At 40.6% G+C, this 19369-nt stretch overlaps 1 protein-coding gene across 1 annotated transcript in view; it reads right to left on the bottom strand.

Annotated features, from left to right (window-relative positions):
- The window catches only part of LOC111145261 (family with sequence similarity 35 member A), an 87276-nt gene that overhangs the window by 25683 nt on the left and 42224 nt on the right, over positions 1 to 19369 (bottom strand). Inside the window, exons 3-5 of the mRNA XM_022500059.1 lie at positions 10817 to 11099; positions 8720 to 10255; positions 4711 to 4818 (exon numbers count right to left, since the gene is read on the bottom strand). Of these exons, the coding sequence (XP_022355767.1) occupies positions 4711 to 4818; positions 8720 to 10250 (1639 nt within the window). The 5' untranslated portion in view covers positions 10251 to 10255; positions 10817 to 11099. The remainder of the gene's footprint in view (positions 1 to 4710; positions 4819 to 8719; positions 10256 to 10816; positions 11100 to 19369) is intronic.

The raw sequence follows: 19369 nt of genomic DNA, 5'->3' as shown, positions 1-19369 counted from the left end.
AGAGGGCCTGTTTCCCTGCAGCCTCATCAACAGCACATGCCGTCCTGTTTTTTTAATTTTGCCAGTTGGATAGCAGGAAATGATATATCTGTGTAGCTGTCATTTGAATGTCTCATGTCTTTTTTCCATTTTCCTATCAGGTCCTTTGTCACTCAATTTGTAGGAGTTCTCTCTGTATTAGGAATATCAGCCTTTTGTCTAAGGTATATGTTGCAAATATTCTGTCCAAGTTTGCCAGTTGTCTTTTGACTTTGTTTTTTTGTTTTTAAGATTTTATTTATTTTTTATTTGACAGGCAGAGATCACAAGTAGGCAGAGAGGCAGGCAGAGAGAAAGAGAAGGAGAAGCAGGCTCCCTGGTAAGCAGAGAGCCCAATGCAGGGCTCAATCCCAGGACCCTGAGATCATGACCTGAACCAAAGGCAGAGGATTAACCCACCGAGCCACCCAGGTGCCCCTCTTCTAACTTTGTTTATGATGCTACTGGTCATGCAAAATTTTATTTTTTCTATAGTCAGATTTATTGTTCTTTTTCCTTTTCATTTGCTATTTCTGGATTCTGAATAGTAGGAAAGTTTTCTCTATACGAAGATGATAGAGAAATTCACCCAAGTTTCCATCTAGTAGTTAATGGTTTTATTTTTTATATTTAGATTCTTAATCCATTTGGAGTATATCCTTCTATTTCATGTGAGATATTGTTCTAATTCTGTCTTTATTCTAAATGAATACCTAGTTGCCGCACCACCATTTATTAAAAAGTTAGCCTCTACCTCAGTGACCTCAGATAACATCTTTGTCATATACTAAATTATATGTGTATGGGTCTGATTGTAATCATACTGTTCTATTCCCCTGATTCACTTGTCTATTTACGCACCAGCATCACATGGTTTTAATTATAGAGGCTTTACAGTTTAAAGCCTGTCTGGTAAGCGTGGTTCCCGTACTTTTTCTTTTTCAGGGTTTTCCTAGCTATTCTTGCCTCTTTGTTTTTCCATATGAATGTTAGTATCAAGTTGGAAATGCCATAGCACAGCTTCTTAATATTTTTATTGAGACAGCACTGAGTTTATGAATTAAGTGATGCAGAACTGATACCATTATGTTAAGTCATCTTATCCATGAATAGGGAATGCTGTGTTTCCATTTCTTCATGTCCTTATTTCTTTCTGGAGTAGTTACAATTTTTTCCTCACACAGGTTTTGCAAATTTCTTGTTAACTTTATTCTGAAGTACCTTCTTTTTTTTTTTTTTTAAGATTTATTTATTTATTTATTTATTTGACAGACAGAGATCACAAGTAGGCAGAGAGGCAGGCAGAGAGAGAGAGAGAGGAGGAAGCAGGCTCCCTGCAGAGCAGAGAACCCGATGTGGGGTTCGATCCCAGGACCCTGGGATCATGACCTGAGCCGAAGGCAGAGGTTTTAACCCACTGAGCCACCCAGGCGCCCCTGAAGTACCTTCTTTACTGGTTTTGCCGATGAGCTCTTCCCTCCCCTTATGCCCTCCGCTTAGTGTTTGTGTATGGGAAGGCTGCTGACTCTTTTAACATTAACTTTCATCTCCTGTTAACGCCACTGAATTCTTTTATTGTTTGAATTTAGTTTATCTTTGATACCCTGAAGTTTTTCAGATATGTTATCAAACCATTTGTACATACAGTTTTTACTCTTTTTCACCCACTCAGATACCTCTTCTTGTCTAGCTGCACTGGTTGATAACTCTAGTATAGTGATGATGAGTAGCAGAGATAGTGGACATCCTTACCTTGTTCCTGATTTTAGTGGAAATACCTCTGGTGTTTCTCCATTAAATATGATGCTGGCATTAGGACTAAATACATCTAACTTTATTGACACAGTACCAATTGCATTGTAATTGTAACACTGTATTGATACTGTATTTATTGATATTGAAAGAGAAAGTATCCTTCAATTTCCATTCCCTGGAGTGCTTCTTATGGTAAATGGTTGTTAAATTTTGTCAAAGCATTTCTCAACCTCTATGGAAATAATTATATATTTTTTTCTTTATGGTATGGTATACAAAATTCATGGATATTCTAATATTGAACATATCTTTCCATTTCTGGAAAAAGTCTCACTTGATCATTATTTCTTTAATGAAGTGTCAGATTTTGTTTACTAATATTTTGTTTAGACTTCATGCATGAATACTCAGGGATAATACTGGTCTATATTTTTATTTGTAATGACTTCATTTGGTTTAGGTGTCAGTGTTATATTTGCTTAATAAAAGGAATTAGGAAGTTTCTTTCTTCAATACTCTGGAATAATTTTTAGAGCATTGGAACTATCTGGTCTCTGAAGGTTTGATAGAGTTCTCCTGTGTAACTGTCTGGGCTTTGCAGCTTTTTTTATGGTAGTTCCTTAATAATTTTCTCCATTTCTTCTACAGAAACTGGTCTATCTAAGCTATATCTCATATCCATCCATTTCTCATTATTTCCACTGATTGCCCATTATCTCGCAACCTCAACTATTCTAATAACCTCCTAATTCCCTGATTCTGTTCCATGCCCAGCCCTTCACAACCAGATCTATGGTACTCTCCATCCTGCCCTTTGTTACTTTCCTTCTGAGCATTCATTATCATCTGCAAATATTATATTTGCATGTCTCTTTAGTTTCTTGTCTGTCCTCCACACATGAACACGAGCGCCATGAAGGCCAGCACCAGGTGGACCCCCAGCGCACACTGCCTCAAACAATGTCACCACTTAATATGTATAAACTGGGCAGATGAAGAGCTCAATTTTAGTTATTTTTTAAGGTTATTTATTTATTTATTTGACAGACAGAGATCACAAGTAGGCAGAGAGGTAGGCAGAGAGAGAGGGGAGGAAGCAGGCTCCCCGCCAAGCAGAGAGCCCAATGCAGGACTTGATCCCAGGACCCTGGGATCATGACCTGAGCCAAAGGCAGAGGCTTTAACCCACTGAGCCACCCAGGCGCCCCAATTTTAGTTATTTTATGAGACTATGTCAGAGCTGATTTCCCACTGACTAGCTTTCCTAGGATATGGGGAATTCTTACCCTTCTCAAACACCATTGTTGTTGTTCTCTTCTGCTTAAAGACCCTGCCTTTCTTTGAGAATTCTTATTATTCATGGGTTGGAATTCCATGCTATATCTTCCATATATGCCATATACAACTTACTTGTCATTCCAGTTAATCTCTTGTATAATCAGTGTATTTTTATATATATAGCTATTTTATATATAGCTATTTTTCTATGACACTGTTTCAGTTTTCTAACAAATATATTTTGCTTATTACTTCTCCCATTGATACTACTATATTATTATATACTACATGTAGGTACAATACCTCATATTCATTCTCTCATTTAATCTTCACAGCAAGTCTATAAGCTATATATATTTTTTAATTTCCATTTCACACAAGAGGAAGCAGGGGTACAATGAGGTTAAGTAACTTGCTGGAAGACACGGACGGTGGAAGTGGTAGGGCCAAGATTCAAATCCTGCTCTATTTGACTCCAGAGACAATAATTACCAATTTATACTGTCTCTCTTACTTTGTTTTCCTTTTTAACCTCTTGGAGAAAAGGATAACTGCTGGGCTCTTCACTGAATAGCTTGCTTTAAAGAAGAGAAAAATGGATGTCAAAGAAGGTAGGTAGTCTTTCCTAGCAGTGGTGGACTGAAGAACAGGGATTCAAACCACAATCGTCTGACTAGAAGGCCCATGCTTTTCTCAGTACCTTAAGGTTTCGTAACCAGAGATTGGGGAATCCCACAAAAGAACTTCAGAGGTCCATGGAACCATTTGGAATTATTTGAAAAATGTTGTTTCTAGGGGCACCTGGGTGTCTCAGTGGGTTAAAGCCTCTGCCTTTGGCTCGGGTCATGATCCCAGGGTCCTGGATCAAGCCCCCCGCATAGGGCTCTCTGCTCAGCGGGGAGCCTGCTTCCCCCTCTCTCTCTGCCTGCCTCTCTGCCTCCTTGTGACCTCTCTCTGTCAAATAAATCAATAAAATCTTTTTTAAAAAATATTGTTTCTATCTACCTAAGTCCATTTTTCTGGAGAAATGGGACATAGCTTCTCAAAGAGAGCTATGACTCTCTAAAAGGTTAAGAATCACTACTATGTGGACTCTAAGAAAAGTAAGAAAATGGAATCTGAACCCTAATATTTCTTAAAAGATTTATGATTTGCAATGCACATGTTTATTTTTATAAATTCTAGTTTCATTCTTACTGAAGAAAATAAACCAACACTGTCCAACTAACCTGTTTAGAAAACATTTAAGGGGTGCCTGGGTGGCTCAGTGGGTTAAAACCTCTGCCTTCGGCTTGGGTCATGATCCCAGGGTTCTGGGATCGAGCCCCATATCGGGTTCTCTGCTCAGCAGGGAGCCTGCTTCCCTTCCTCTCTCTCTGCTGACCTCTCTGCCTACCTGTGATCTCTGTCAAATAAATAAATAAAATCTTAAAAAAAAAAAAAAGAAAGAAAACATTTCATAAAATTACTATTTTAACTTCTTTTTCTAATATAGAAAAGTGTATATACTTTATAATACTAAGAAATTATTAATTTAAAATGTTGTCTTACACTCTTGAGACTGGACAGATGAGTAACACTTTAGCTCCTTTTTCTAATATAAGAAAACAGTGTGTATACTTTAAATACTAAGAAGTTATTATATTTAAAATGTCTTACACTCTTCAGACTGGACAGATGAGTAACTTCCAAGATTTAATAACTGACTGGTAAATGTTGATTGTAGTACTGTCTCACCAATCCAATGATTTTCATGAATGGTAACATCTAGAAAGGAGAAAAAAAAAAAGTTCCTCTGATCATGCCATACGTTCCTTCACACTGTAATTAACTTAGCAATCATAGCAAAATATTATGCATGTCTCTCACATGCCAGGCAACTAAAGTTCAGCTGAATTTCAGGTGGGTCAAATGATCTGCCTAAAGACACAAAATAATAAAATAGCACTAACAAAATTGCTTCTGTATATCTGAACAGTATCAGTATGGAAGCTCACTGCTCCACAATGAATGGTTTAATGGCTTTTGTTTACATAAAAGAAATGCTCTAACGTCTATTTTGAGAAATTAAAAGGAAAACATTTGAGCCAGGAAGCAAAGTAATGGTTCCAAAGCAGTAGTGCCTAGAAGAGCAAATAATATTTAGTATGCATTTACCCCTTCTGCTATAAATACCTATGAATATAGACATTCTCAAAGGAATTTAATTATTTTTTAATTAAAGTTATCTTTAATTAAAAGCAATCTTCATCTCCAGATGTTAAAAGTGAAGGATCTGGGAGATAAGGAACACTTTCCAATGGGATGTAGATCATAGGTCATCTATGATCTAAGATGTCTAGAGAAGAATCAGAGTGGAACTAAATATACCAACAGGCAGAAACAAGTCCAAGTAGAGCAAAAACTGTACGTTAGAGACAGAGACATATCAACCCCAGGCAAGATATGATCAGTGCATAAAACGCTAGAGGTATAAAGATATCCTAATAGCAGCAAGTTTTTGAGATAATAAGAAGGAAAAACAAGGAGGCACACGTTCCCAGTACTTCCAAACTGATACCCAGACCCTCTCTCCATCTTTAAAACCATTTACCCCGTTACCCACAACTGCCAAAAGGACATCCCTGCCTGGATATTCTACCGGCCCCCCAAACTCAGCAATGCTCAAACCTGCTCTTCTTCTCATAGGACGCATCTCACTTGTGGGCACTCTGGAACCCACCAGGTAAATTCAAACATGAAATCAACCTGAGTGTCTACCTCTCCCTCCCCACCCTTGTCTCCAAACCCCCACCTGTTGATTCTGCCTCTTGAGTCTCCCCATGGCCCTGCCAGGACCGTTTTATATCATACATTCCTCTCTCTCCTAGCAGGTCCCCTTCCCACCTCCAATCCATGTCCCCCAGTGCTAATGAGCGATTTCTCAAGAACATTAATGTGATCTGTTGACTGGTTTAGAAAGAACTCAGCAGCCGCCCACTGCCTGGCCAGCAACAGCTAGCACTGCCTTCTAGACTTCTCATAATCTGACCATCAGGATGTCTGCTCTTCAGAAAGAAACATGTCAGAAAGTTCAAGGAGAGGCTTTGGGAAATGAGATTGTAAACGTAGGTTGGGTTAGGGACTTGCTAATCAGGAGTGATAGGGTGGAGTGGAATTCACCGCTCAGCCCTTGCCTCCTGGCTCTCCTGATTCGCTCTCACTGATATGCCCTAGAGCCTCTCTTGTTTGTTCTGAAAACCTATGGTTTTCCACAGTTCGGTGTGAGGTCGTCTTCGAACTCTGGCCCGCAGTCTCCCTTAGACGGTTCTTACTTACAGCACCTCTTCATGCCTAGTGCTACAACTATAACGGCAAAACGTCCACTGTGTCACTGAACACAGTGTGAGCTGGAATACATCTGCTGCGGAAACAAGTTCAGTTTGGGGTTATAGGTCAGTAGATATTAGATATCCAACATGGAGGTATAATGATGTATATAATTCGATACTGTTAATTAAAATGGGATTTTACCCACAAATTTCTATGTATGTATAATTTCAGCACTTAATTAGGACAAGGGGGAAGTATGGATTTCTCTTTTTTCCATGAAGTTTCCATCTGTCCACACAAGCAAAAGAAACCCATGCAGAAATTGGTGAACTAGAATACTTTTTTTGCTAAGGAAGTAAGGCAAAACAGAAAGAAGAAAACCTGATTTCTTTAAAAGGTGCTCATAGAAATAATCTAAATACCCCATAAGAGGAAAATGGCTAGGGAAACCAATCAAGGCACTTGATAGAAGGTTACCTAACTGTACGGACACCAGGGAAAAACACAGGGATGGCAGGCTTGTGTTTCCATCTGCCAGGAATGTCCTCCTATGAGGCTCACCCAGTGATGGGAATTGCCTTGGAAACATGACCATGGTCCAGGGCCCAGTTGTCTCCTGATAGTCTGGGAATCTGATTTTGTCGGGAACCCAAAAATAGATTTCGGCTCTGCAACATAAGCTCCTGTTAAACAAGTTAATGAGACAAACAAGAAGCACAACACCATTTTAAAATTTACAATGGAGTATTAATTGCCACAGAAACTGCATTAGCGGCCCACTCTCATGGAGGCAGGTGGGTTTATAGCTGGAGAGGCAAATGGTAAGCAAAGGGTGCTTGGTGAGCACTGAATCAGAATAGGGGAGCTAGATGAATTGACTTACCAACAAATAAGATGGCATTGCAAGTGGGTGGGGACCACGCTAACCTTGTCGGTTACAATCCCACATATCTTTTCAGGAGAGGGTGCACCTGAGAGTCTTACCTGTGCACCTAAGGTCTAATAGGCAAGGCTCTCGTTCTCCCAGCAAACCACTTGGTAGGAACCACCAAGGACTGCCTTGATGTTGTCTTTTCCCAAGCTTCTGAGGCTCACCCCACTCTGCTTCTCTACCACATTCTTTCTTTAGATAGATTATTGAACTTAATCAGCTTCCTCCCACTCTGGGATTCATCCTTAAGCTGATTGGTATCTCTGCTCTAATACATGTGTATTTTCAATTAATTAAGAACATGTAAAAAAAATGTTAGATGTCTTATGTCAGAAAGCAGCAGGATAAAAACTCAATGTTCTTTATGATTACAACTCTATAGTAAGAGTATAGGTTCTGGAGCTTAGGTGAAATCCTGGCTTTGCCACTTCCTAGATGTGTGAAACTGGATACACAGCTTTACTTTCCTGGGGCTCCATTTCCTCAAAGTGAAAAATGGGTCTAATAATCAGTACCTTCTTCATATAGTTGTTGTAATGAATTGATACACACATAAAGTTTAAAACAGGGTTGTGGGGGCGCCTGGGTGGTTCAGTCATTAGGCGTCTGCCTTCAGCTCAGGTCATGGATTCAGGGGCCTGGGATTGAGCCCCGTGTCGGGCTCCTTGCTCGGCGGGAAGCCTACTTCTCCCTCTCTCACTCCCCCTGCTTGTGTTCCCTTTCTCACTATCTGTGTCAAATAAATAAATAAAATCTTTTTAAAAAATAAATACATATAAAACAGGGTTGGACACAAAGTAAGTTCCTAATAAATATCAACTATTACATATGTATGTATCCATGTTATAAGGAGCAGACAGAAGATAACTGGAAGGTAACACTCCAAAACCCTACTGGTGGTGGTGTGAGGTTGGTTTAATACCAGCAGTTTTTCCTTCTCATATTCCCAAATGAGAGTATAATTTTAATAATTAAAAACACAATAGAAATTCTCTCTCTGTCCCCTCAATAAGAAGGTGATGTGCACAGCATTATTAGGGCTTACGTAGTAGAAATGCTGTCCTTTCATCATAAGACTGCTCACACAGCTCAAGAAAACACTTAAAAATAAGACGTATGTAGACAAAGCCATAAGGAAACAAAGAAAGAACCTGATGATATGACCTGAATGCTCACATAGTGAATAAAGGGGAGAAGCAACCAGGAAAGGCTTCTTCAAGGTGAGCAGAAAAGAGGGAAAGAACTAAGAAGGTCTAGAGTAAAGGCCCAGAAATGGCAGGGACATGGGATACCAGGCGATGGTAAGGACACTGGAAAGAGATTGATCATGCTGCCTCCCAAAGCGGGAAAATGGTAATAAGGCCTAAAGTGGGAGCTGGGGGAAGCCTACAGCTTAAAGCTACCACTACCCCACAATGACCTTACCTGTGAGCAAAATTATATCTCCAGGAAACACTGTAAGTGCCCAAAATGCCGCGGCCCTCCACAGAGAGACCTTCTTCTGAATTCCTGACTGGTCCGTTACCACAATTATTCCTAAAGGCACTTTAGAGCCGGAATTTGGTCCAGACTTTATACTTATTTCTTTCACATGACATGGAGATAATACCAGGACTAAACAATTATACTTCTGGCTTTTAGAATCACAATTTTTTATTAATGATGTTTTTTTAATCCCCTTAAGTGTAGACACATTCCTCTGGTCCATTGCTGCAGTGGGATCTCCAGCATCAGAGACCAACTTAATTTTCTTGGATGGTGGGAGGACTTCAGACAGAGCTCTGGAATGGGTCAGCTTGTCTTCTTTCAGCTTCGGAAAGGTCCAACTTCTTTTAACAGGACTTTTGTGGAAGCCGTTTTGCTGGGAACACGGCATTCCTGAGCTGTATGACTCAATACGTACAGCACTGGGCAGTGGTTTATCTTCGAAATTGAAAAGTGCTTGAGATCCTGTATCTTCCTCCAGACCTTTATCAGATTTCATGGGAGTGCCACTACTTTTTGTTTCAGGACAAACAGGACTGAAGAGTTCCAGGGAATGAGCTTGGTTTTGTCCACTTTCACATCCTCCTGCAAAGTCCTCATTGGGCCGAGTCAGATCATCTTCAAGCATTCTTACTTCCCTATGGCTTGCCTTTGGTTTGCTCTCCATGTTTACAGGCCCTTTATTTGTAATATTGTGTCCTTTAGACTTCCTTTGAGATAAAAAAGCCACCTGGCTGGAGGTCATTATACTAAGAAATTCAGTATCAGTAGAGACCTTTCCAACAGCTTCGGACCTTGGCTTATCTTCTGTGTCCGAGGAAAAGATCTCCAGACCCTGGCTGTGTGCCTCATGATGCCAGCCTTCTGTGGGCACACACTTGGCTTCCTTCGCTCCCGGCCGTGTACTAATCTGTTCCGAACTACAGACCAGATCTAGTGCGCACTTATGGTCTAACTGAAAGAAGTTCTTCCGGAAGTTCCGACCGCATGTATTTGCCTGATCTTTATGCTCTTCATCTGTAATTTTCTTATTTTCGCTGAGAAGCTTTGGAAACTTTTCTTCTTCAGTTAAATGCTGAACTTTGCCCTTAAATCTGCATATTTGCACATCGGGGCTGGTTCTCTCTCTCATCCCTAAAGGGGGACCCTCCTGGGATTTTACAGGCTGTGTTTCAGAAATACAGTGTAGAGAGTCTTCGTTCACATGAACAGGTTCACTAGTAGAGTTTGTTAAAAAATGAGCATTAGGAAGATGGGGAGGGCCCTTGGCTTCTAGGACTGGATGGTCTTCAAGAGTTCCATGTATGTAGTTTTCATCCCTCAGATGTAAAGAATGTTGGTTGTATAAAAGCTGAATTTTTTTCCAGGGTTTCTCAGTAGACCTTAAAGAAGGTGGTTCCGGTGATACGGTCATGTTCAATGGACTGACTGGAGCACCCCAAAAAATGTGGACTTGAGATCCTCCACTCATAGTTTCTGAAAAAAATTAAAATGAGTATTTTGTCACTAGATACTTTATACATTGATATTAACTTAATAATATGCCAAAAGCAAATGTCATATAAACTATGAATCAAAAACATAATTAATAAAGGTTATTTATACTGATATCCCATTTAACTACAAACTTCATAAATATACAAGAAACCATCAGGAGAAATCAAAACAGCCACTTAAATGAGATACTTTAGGGGCGCCTGGGTGGCTCAGTGGGTTAAGCCTCTGCCTTTGGCTCAGGTCATGATCCCAGGGTCCTGGGATCGAGCCCCGCATCGGGCTCTCTGCTCAGCGGGAAGCCTGCTTCCTCCTCTCTCTCTGTCTGCCTCTGCCTACTCGTGATTTCTGTCTGTCAAATAAATAAATAAAATCTTTAAAAATAAATAAATAAATAAATAAAAATAAATGAGATACTTTAAAAAAAAGACTCTAAAAAAATAAAGCTAAGTATACTAACATCAAATGATGTTTAATCACATTTAAATAACGAGTTAGCAGAGAAGGAAAAAGAAGGCATTTGTTTCATTGTACTCTAGTCACCTTTACATTTCCTGTTTTCTTTACTCCAGAGATTATCTCAGTAGCTCTGAGGCCTCCTTCCTTTAATGGTGAACTTGATTCCCAAGACCAAAATAGAAGGCTCCAACCAAGAGGGAGAGAAAACGAAAACCTGAGAGACTTGAGGCTCTCTGTTCAAGCCGTAGAAGTAAGTGACTGTGTCATCATCGGCGCTTGGGCCCATGTGTTAGCACAGCTAGTGACTCCTGTCCTGTACTCTTCAGTCTTCTCGGCAACACAAATACAAAGATTAAGAGTAGTCATTCTGTAACACACAGAGAAAAGGAATCCGTTGTGATTTAAACTTTTTGTCATTAACTGTGGCACCTGGCGTAAGTACATCTAAATAAGCATCCTATTTCCTGAGATGGAAAAGCGAAGACTCACACCCTATTTACTTGATAATACCTGACTTTCAAAGGAACTTTATGTACTAGGTCTGGTCCTAGAGCTTGCCAAGAGCTTTCTCACAGTGCTACAGGGACAAGAGACAGATAAGGTTCTTGGCCTAAACAGAAAGGAGGGGAAAATAGTGACTGTAAACTAATACTCTGAAAATAATGTACCAAACCCAACAGCCTATAAACAGGAAATGACCATCTGCTGGGGAAGTGAGCCACTGTGGCCGACAGCATTTAAACAAAAGAAACGGCAGCTATAAAAGGCAGAGTTAGGCAGACCCATGGCATGACTAAGGACTTTTAACCAGAGTACAGGGTCCTTTGTAAAAAGGCAGGAAGTTTTCACATCACGAGAAGTCCGTGTGGCGGTGCGAGAAGTCTGGAAGTACACAGAAAGGGGGAACCCTCACGAAATGACAACTGGGATCGCCAGTCACTCTCATCATCCTTGAGGATTTGCTCATTGTCACCTTCTCCAAATCTAATAATTTCTCTCATTTTAGAATTCTTGTGATTTCAGTATCAATGGGGGAAGATCCTTCCTGTCCCCCGACCTCTGGGGTCCTTGTCCTCCTCGCCTGTAGGGAATGTACTGCCCATCTCACCCCAGTTACCCGTTCTTAAAGTTGCATACCCTCCCATTATCCGTAACTGCACATCCTTCCCTGATTTAAGCTTTCAGGGCTCTGATTAGCTTCTCCCCTCTTCCTACTTACTCCCTCTAAATGCACGACTTCGGCAACTCCTTGAACACGCGGGACCTACGACTGACTGTAGGGACCACATCTTTACAGCTTCATTCTTCACTTCCCTCCTTAACCAGCTTCAATCCCTGCACCTGGAGCCCAATGGCTAGAATTAACTAGGAAAACAAACAAAAACCTTCAACTGAAAACTAGTCTCATTTTAAGTTCATTACCACTAACCTCCAGGGGGTACCTCGCAATCTGTCTTTCCTTTTCCACTCACTAAGCTAACTGTTCCCATACCTCTTCACTCTTTGAATCTGCAGCATCGCTTCCTCACTCCTCAAGTGCAGCAGATGACCATGCTACCATCTATTTACAAGCTCTCAACAACAGACCTACCAACCCAGCCCTACCCTACGAGAGACTGTGCCCCATTCCTGTTACTGTGGATGAACTGTCCATGCTTGTAGGCAAGGCCATCTCTTCCCTACTTAGATGTTAGAGCTTATTCCCTTTTTCTTCCTCAGGTTCCAAAAACTCTCCCCTTCTCTCCTAGATCGTTGATTTTCCTCTCTGTCCTGGGGCATGTCCATCAACAAATGGACGTGCTGCTATTTTTTCTCATGTTGCTATTCCTCAGCTCCTTTGCCTCTCCAACCATTCTGCTCCCCTCTGCAGCAAAATTCCTTGAAAGAATTGTCTATTCTCCCTCTTCTCCCATTCTCTCTTACACCTACTCCCGTCAAGCTTTGGTCCCAACCACCCCAGTGACATAGCACGTTTCAAGGTCCCCAGTAACCTCCACACTGCCATGAGGAGTCAGTTCTCCATTTTCAGCAGCATCTGACGCTGCGGACCTCGCCCTCCTTCTTCAACACTCTATTATTTGGATTTAGGGATTGTACCCCCTCTTAGTCCTCATTCCACGTGGTACTACTTCACCGGGTAATCTTTCTCAGTGTCTTCTGCCAGCTCCTCAAGGCCATGACTTTGTGCTCAGGGGCGCATCCTTGAGTTTCTCTCTGTGCTCCCTCCCTAGGTGACCCTACTGTCTCCAGGCTCTGAATACTGTCTCCGGGCTGATGAGAATCACATTACACCCGCATCACAACCTCTCCTCTGAACTCCTGACTCCTTAACCAACTTTCCACTCACACTTCACTGCCACAGAATGTCTACTTGGCAGCTGTGCGGAAAAGAGTTAACACGGCAGGCCTCTGACTACTGTCCTTAAAAAGGCTGGCCTGCAGGGTGGGCCCAGGCTGGCGTCTAGGAATTTAGACTCCAGGAGGTTTCCCACGGTTCCTTGATAAGAATGGCTCACCCTGCCTAAACTACCCATGTAAACAATGTTGTGATGAACACTGGCTTTCCTTCTGAGAAACGGGAATTTCAGTATATGCCGTGCAGAGGATGGCTGCGTGACCAGAACTCCTTAGAGAAATTGTTGGACTCAGGTCTGGAGCAAGAAATGTACGAGGTGAACCTGAAACATCTTGTCATCCCAGAAAGTAAGAAAACTACCAGAAGCTGCTAGGGTGGTGTCAGAAGAACTCAGGGGTCATCTTAAAGAAGTTCCCATCAGCCAAAGTTGAGCACTCTGAGTATCATTGAGAATGATTACTATAATGGATTGCAACACACCCAATTTGTTTCAATGCATGAGTTCACAAAGATAACTAAAGCAAACTTTCTCAGTGACCTTGGGAGGATACTGGTGTCTAAGTAATTGTTTCAAAAGCTGGTGAATTAAGGGGAGCCTGGGTGGCTCAGTCATTAAGCATCTGCCTTTGGCTCAGGTCATGATCCCAGGGCCCTGGGATGGAGCCCCAGAATGGGCTCCCTGCTCAGCAGGGAGCCTGCTTCTCCCTCTCCCACTCCCCCTGCCTGTATTTCCTCTCTCACTGTCTCTCAATCAAATAAATAAAATCTTTTTTAAAAAAGTCTGGTGAATGAAAAAGACATTTTATCCTCTCTTTCTTTACTAACAGTATCTCAAGAAGACCAACTATTTGAAGAAATCTTTCTTTACAGAGATATCCTGCTGATAAACAAACAAAAAGGAAATCATAGACTAGCACCATTTTGCAACTTCCAACGAATGAGTAGAGTATATTTTCTAGGCAAAAATCACTGATGACTGCTAATGTCACAAGGTAGATGTTGTACGAGAAAATGGAGGGGCTCTGTAGACTGAGATCAATTATAATGTATGAACCTTATCTAGATCCTGATTTGAAGACACAAATGTAAAAATATTACAAAACAACTGGAGAAACTAAATTTAATAACATGAAGGGATTATTGTTACTTTTCAGTGGGATAATGCTACCAAGGCTATGTATGAAAGAGGGCTGGAGATGCATGAGTGTCTGCAGGTGAGATGGGGTGACATCTCAGATTCCTGTAGAACCCTGGGAGGGGAGAGGGATTAAGGGTGTAGATAAAACAAGAAGGGCCATGTGTTAATCAGGGTGATGAAACACATAGAGGTTCACAGCAGTAATCACTCTGCTTTCGTATATGCTTTAAATATCCTGTAATACAAGTCTTCTCTTTGCTGTTCTTAAGAAATACTGTTCATACCCACAGAACTGCAGAAAGATTAAAGCAGTCTAATGATAGCCAAGATTGAGGAACTCTCACACTGCTGGTAGAGCAGTAAATCAGCATTCCACTTTGAAAAACAATTTGGTAAAGCTGAGGATACACATACCACATAACCAAAGAGTTCCACTTCCAAGTTTCTGCTCCAGAGAACCCTGGGGATTTTATATATGTACAAGAATGATCATGGGAGACTTTTTAAGCAAAAGAAGTTTAGAAGCTAAAAGTTCATGAAGAGGAAAATGGCTACATCATGGAATATTCAGAGAAAGATTACCATATGGCAGCAAAAAGAAGTAGCCAAGAGTTACAGGTCAACACGGATATATCTTACAAATACAATTTTTTTTTTTTTTTGAGCCCAGAGCTGGGCTTGAACTCATGACACTGAGATCAAGACCTGAACTGAGATCAACAATCAGATGCTCAACCGACTGAGTCACCCAGGCTCCCCACAAATACAATTTTAAATCAAAGAAACAATCTGAAGAATATATAAATTTGGGCATTGACATATTTAATTTTTTAATATTTTTATAATTTGAGTATCTTTGACACACAGTTACATTAGTTTCCGTGTTACATAAGTTGTACAACTTAGTGATTCTGATTCAACAAGTTTATACATTAGGCTATGTTCACCACAAGTACAGCTGTCAGCATTAAATTACAATAGTGAATTTTTAAATACTTCTGAGAACAAAACACCAAATTCAGGATTGTGGTTACCTTCAGGAGGGAGGAATAGGATGTAATAGGTAAAGGTACACAAAAGGCTTGAATTGTACTGAACATGCTTGGTTTGTTTGTTTTTAATGAGGTGTGGTTAAAGAGGTGTTCCTTATATTGTTCAGATATATTTTATGATACAAAAACCCCTAGAAAGAAAAACATTGAGAGGCGACATTAGGATGATTTTTTAAATTTTTCTATATTTTAAAAGCTTATTGTGATGAATAATGAGTATGTATTATTTTCATAATAATCAAAACCTTTTTGCTTGGTAATTTAGGCTTTTCTTTCACAATCTCCAAACTGAATATGATGGTCCAATAAATCTAACATTGCAGAGTAAGAGCTGAGCACAATGATGGCAATGAGTAATGTGTTAGCAGTTACAACAAAGATACACCGCAATAATGAGTTCTTACTATGGAAGCAAAATCACGGTAAGTTTAGGTGACAAGTTTTGATAGATAAAAGAGGACTAAGCCTCACTAATTACTATAACTGTATATCCCACCCTATCTAATCCTCATAGAAAGAATAACCTGCATAAGGAATAACAGGTCTAGTGGATCAATCAACATTTTACTACTAATATGTCATTATTAAACTGGCCACTAGGGGGCCCCCAAATAGCACAGTCAAAACCTTCAAGTTCTAAAGATGCATTAAAATCAAGCAGAACAGGGAGAAATAAACTATGCTGACTAGCAGGTGGGAATACTTATATTCAAATCAAATGCATAAAATTACAGTGATAATGACCTTCCCTCTCGCAAATATCTGGGTTTCTCTCCAACGGTTTCTTCCCTTCAATCTCAAATCCTTAAAAAAAAAAAAAATCCTCTGTCAAATAAATAAATAAAATCTTAAAAAAAAAACAAAAAAAAAACTTCTGGGGCGAGTTTAAGTGTCTGCTTTCAGCTCAGGTCAGGATCCAGGAGTCCTGGGATAGAGCCCCGTGTAGGGCTCCCTGCTCAGTGGAGAGCCTGCTTCTCCCTCGCCCTCTGCTGCCTCCCCCTGCTTGTGCTCTCCCTCTCTCCAGTACGCTTGCCCTCTCTCACATAAATAAAATCTTTAAAAAAGCGGGGGGGAGGGGACCAAACTTCTATGTTGTTTCTTTGTTCTTACTTCCCATTTATTCTCCAACACACTTAAATATGGCTCTTATTCCAGTCATTTTTTTTTAGATTTTTTTTTTTATTATTTACTTGACAGACAGAGATCACAAGTAGGCAGAGAGGCAGGCAGAAAAAGAGAGGGAGAAGGAAGCAGGCTCCCCGCTGAGCAGAGAGCCCGATGCGGGGCTCGATCCCAGGACCCTGAGATCATGACCTGAGCCGAAGGCAGAGGCTTTAACCCACTGAGCCACCCAGGCGCCCCTTATTCCAGTCATTTTATAGTAAAAAGCTATAATGCTTTTTACTATGAAAACCAATGCCCTTTAATGGCCAAATCCAAAGGTCAGTTTTCGATCCTTTCCTTACTGCCATTTGAAACTGTTTATAAGTTCCTCGTACCTGAAACATTCTCTTTTGATTCTGTGAGAGTGCATCGGATTGGAATTACTTTGTGCTTAAGAGACAGATAATTGCTGGTTTTTTCATTCACTCATTCATACAACAAATACTTAATACTACGTGCTGGGCATTATGCTAGGTAATGAGAAGTGAGAAATGACAAGGAGTCTTCAGTAGCTTCTAGCCTAATGGGAGCAACAAAATGGCATTATAAAATAGTGCTATTGAGGGGCTCCTGGGTGGCTCAGTGGGGTTAAGCCTCTGCCTTCCACTCAGGTCATGATCTCAGGGTCCTGGGACCAAGCCCTGCATTGGTCTCTTTGCTCTGCAGGGTGCCTGCTTCCCCCACCCCTCTCTGCCTGCCTCTCTGCCTACTTGTGATCTCTGTCAAATAAATAAATAAAATATTTTTTATAAAAATAATGCTATTGACCTGCCACAGGATTAAATGCAGGGATGTGTCTAGCAGGCAGAAGGGGGGGGGGCAACCAACCAAAGCAGGACAGCCCATTATCTGTATTTTTCATAGGGTCTTAGGACTACAGTTAATGATTAATTTAAAATCAAATCAATTCAGAAAAAAAGGAGTCCAACATAGTCCCCAAGTCCCTTTCCTCTCCACCCCACCACAGGAGCCCAGAAAGCAGCTTCAGTTGCCTTACCCAAGAGAGACACATGCCTTCAGAACATTTACAGAGACTATAAGACACACACTGCTTCTGGCTCCTCACTTAACCTTTTCTCCTGAAGGTCCTGCAGTCGGACTTCTATTTCTTACCGCTGTTCAGACAACAGTGAAGTTCAAATTGTCAAATAAGTACTCACAGTACTGGGTGACTCTAATTGCAAAACTCTCTTCCCTCCGTTTCTACAATGCTACGCTTTCCTAGGTCCTCTTCCTCTCTGGCTCTTCTTTCTCTCTCATGTTGGACCATGTCCTCTTTTCATGCCACACAACTCTGCAGAATTTCACCCGGTCTCATTCATTTAACTACTAAATATCCCCCAATGGATACTTATGCTTTATCAATGGATACTTAACCAACCACTCTCCCGAACTTCAAACATCCCTCTAGTCTTGCTATACCCTGTATCCAAACTGGATTCCAGTCCTTGGACTCAACTCTAGTACAATTTATGGTTACAATGCCATGAGGCCAGAGGTCCCCAAGATTCAGAGCCCTACATGGGAAGCACACAGGGATATCTTGAGAGTTCAGAGAAGATCTCCCAGGACAACAGACGTCTGAAATGAATCAGTTCCATAAAACACAAGGTTATGTGTCCCTAATAATTATTTCAGTATGCCTTTACTTGTTTAAATGTACCCCCCAGTAAGTGTGGAACTTCCCACACACACACCAAAAAATGGACTAGAAAGTATGGTCCTGTTAATTCAAAAGAGAAGAATTTTTTCGAAGGTTTTTATATCTAAGGCTGCTGCTACAAAATCCTGTAACTGACAAGAGTTGTGAGTGAGTGAACAGGAGAATGCGGGGGGGGGGGGGGGGGGGGCACAAGTCATCTATCAAAGCAAAAATACACAGAGTAGAAAGTTAAGTTGCAGACAACTGATAAATTGCAATGATTCCAGGATATGTTTGGGGTGTACTCAGAGGGTTAAAGCTCATTAAGATACCAGATGAAACTTGCAAGTACATATCCATTACTGTAGTTAATGATTAGCCAATTTCTCAATCTGCAGAAGGCCGCTTCAGTCAGAAAGACCAATACAACCATAACCCTTTATCTTTAGAGTGGTCAGAGTCTGATGAATGGGTCAAAGATTTATAAAACAGGATGAACTGTATCAGCAAGTTTTGTCTTTGCAGAACACTGCAACTAAAAATGCTTATTACAAAATATACGTGGTTAAAAGAGAGTCCTTTCTCTGCCTTATAAAACTCACTGTTATAATGCCTTTCCATGCCCATTTTACCAAAAACGCTAAGCATCGTAAAGTTATTCGATAGCATTAAATAACAAAATAAAGAGGCAAGACAGGGTTGTGTTGAGAAGCATGGGTTTCAGAGTAGGAGAGATACGGTTACAACTCTGCAACTTACTAAAAATGTAAACTTGGAATTGTAGAAGCTAGGTGATAGTTACACGGGGCTCATCATTACTATTCTTGCTACTTTTGTAGACATCTGAAAACAACTATAATAAAAGATTAAATTTCTTTACATATCAAATGAGAATTAAGTTTCTTTATCTGTCAATTGAGAATAACACCATGTCCCATCTTACAGCGCTGTTGTGAGATGAGTACACAGTACTCGCTCCGTGAATGTTAGTCTCAAACCCTGGAAACTCTACACACACATACTTGGTAGGACAAACAAAAACCAGCCCATGGTGTTTCCTCCAAGGTTTTGTTTCTTATGTGTAGTTTTACATAATTGTAACCATAAAATTGAAATAATTTTGTATTCTGCTTCAATGGTTTTATAGGGCCACCCTTTTACAGGGCCACCCTTTTATGTCAATCTATAATCTTCCTAATCATTTTTAATGCTCACTTAATACTCTAATGATGAATCTAATTTAGTTAACCATTACTCTCCAATTCATTAATTTGTTTCTAACTTG

This window comes from Enhydra lutris, unplaced genomic scaffold (assembly GCF_002288905.1).
Source record: "Enhydra lutris kenyoni isolate GAN:26980312 unplaced genomic scaffold, ASM228890v2 scaffoldscaffold12, whole genome shotgun sequence".
NCBI classification, from domain to species: domain Eukaryota; kingdom Metazoa; phylum Chordata; class Mammalia; order Carnivora; family Mustelidae; genus Enhydra; species Enhydra lutris.
The sequence above is the reverse complement of the archived record's forward strand: the minus strand, read 5'-3'. Positions and strand labels throughout refer to the sequence as shown.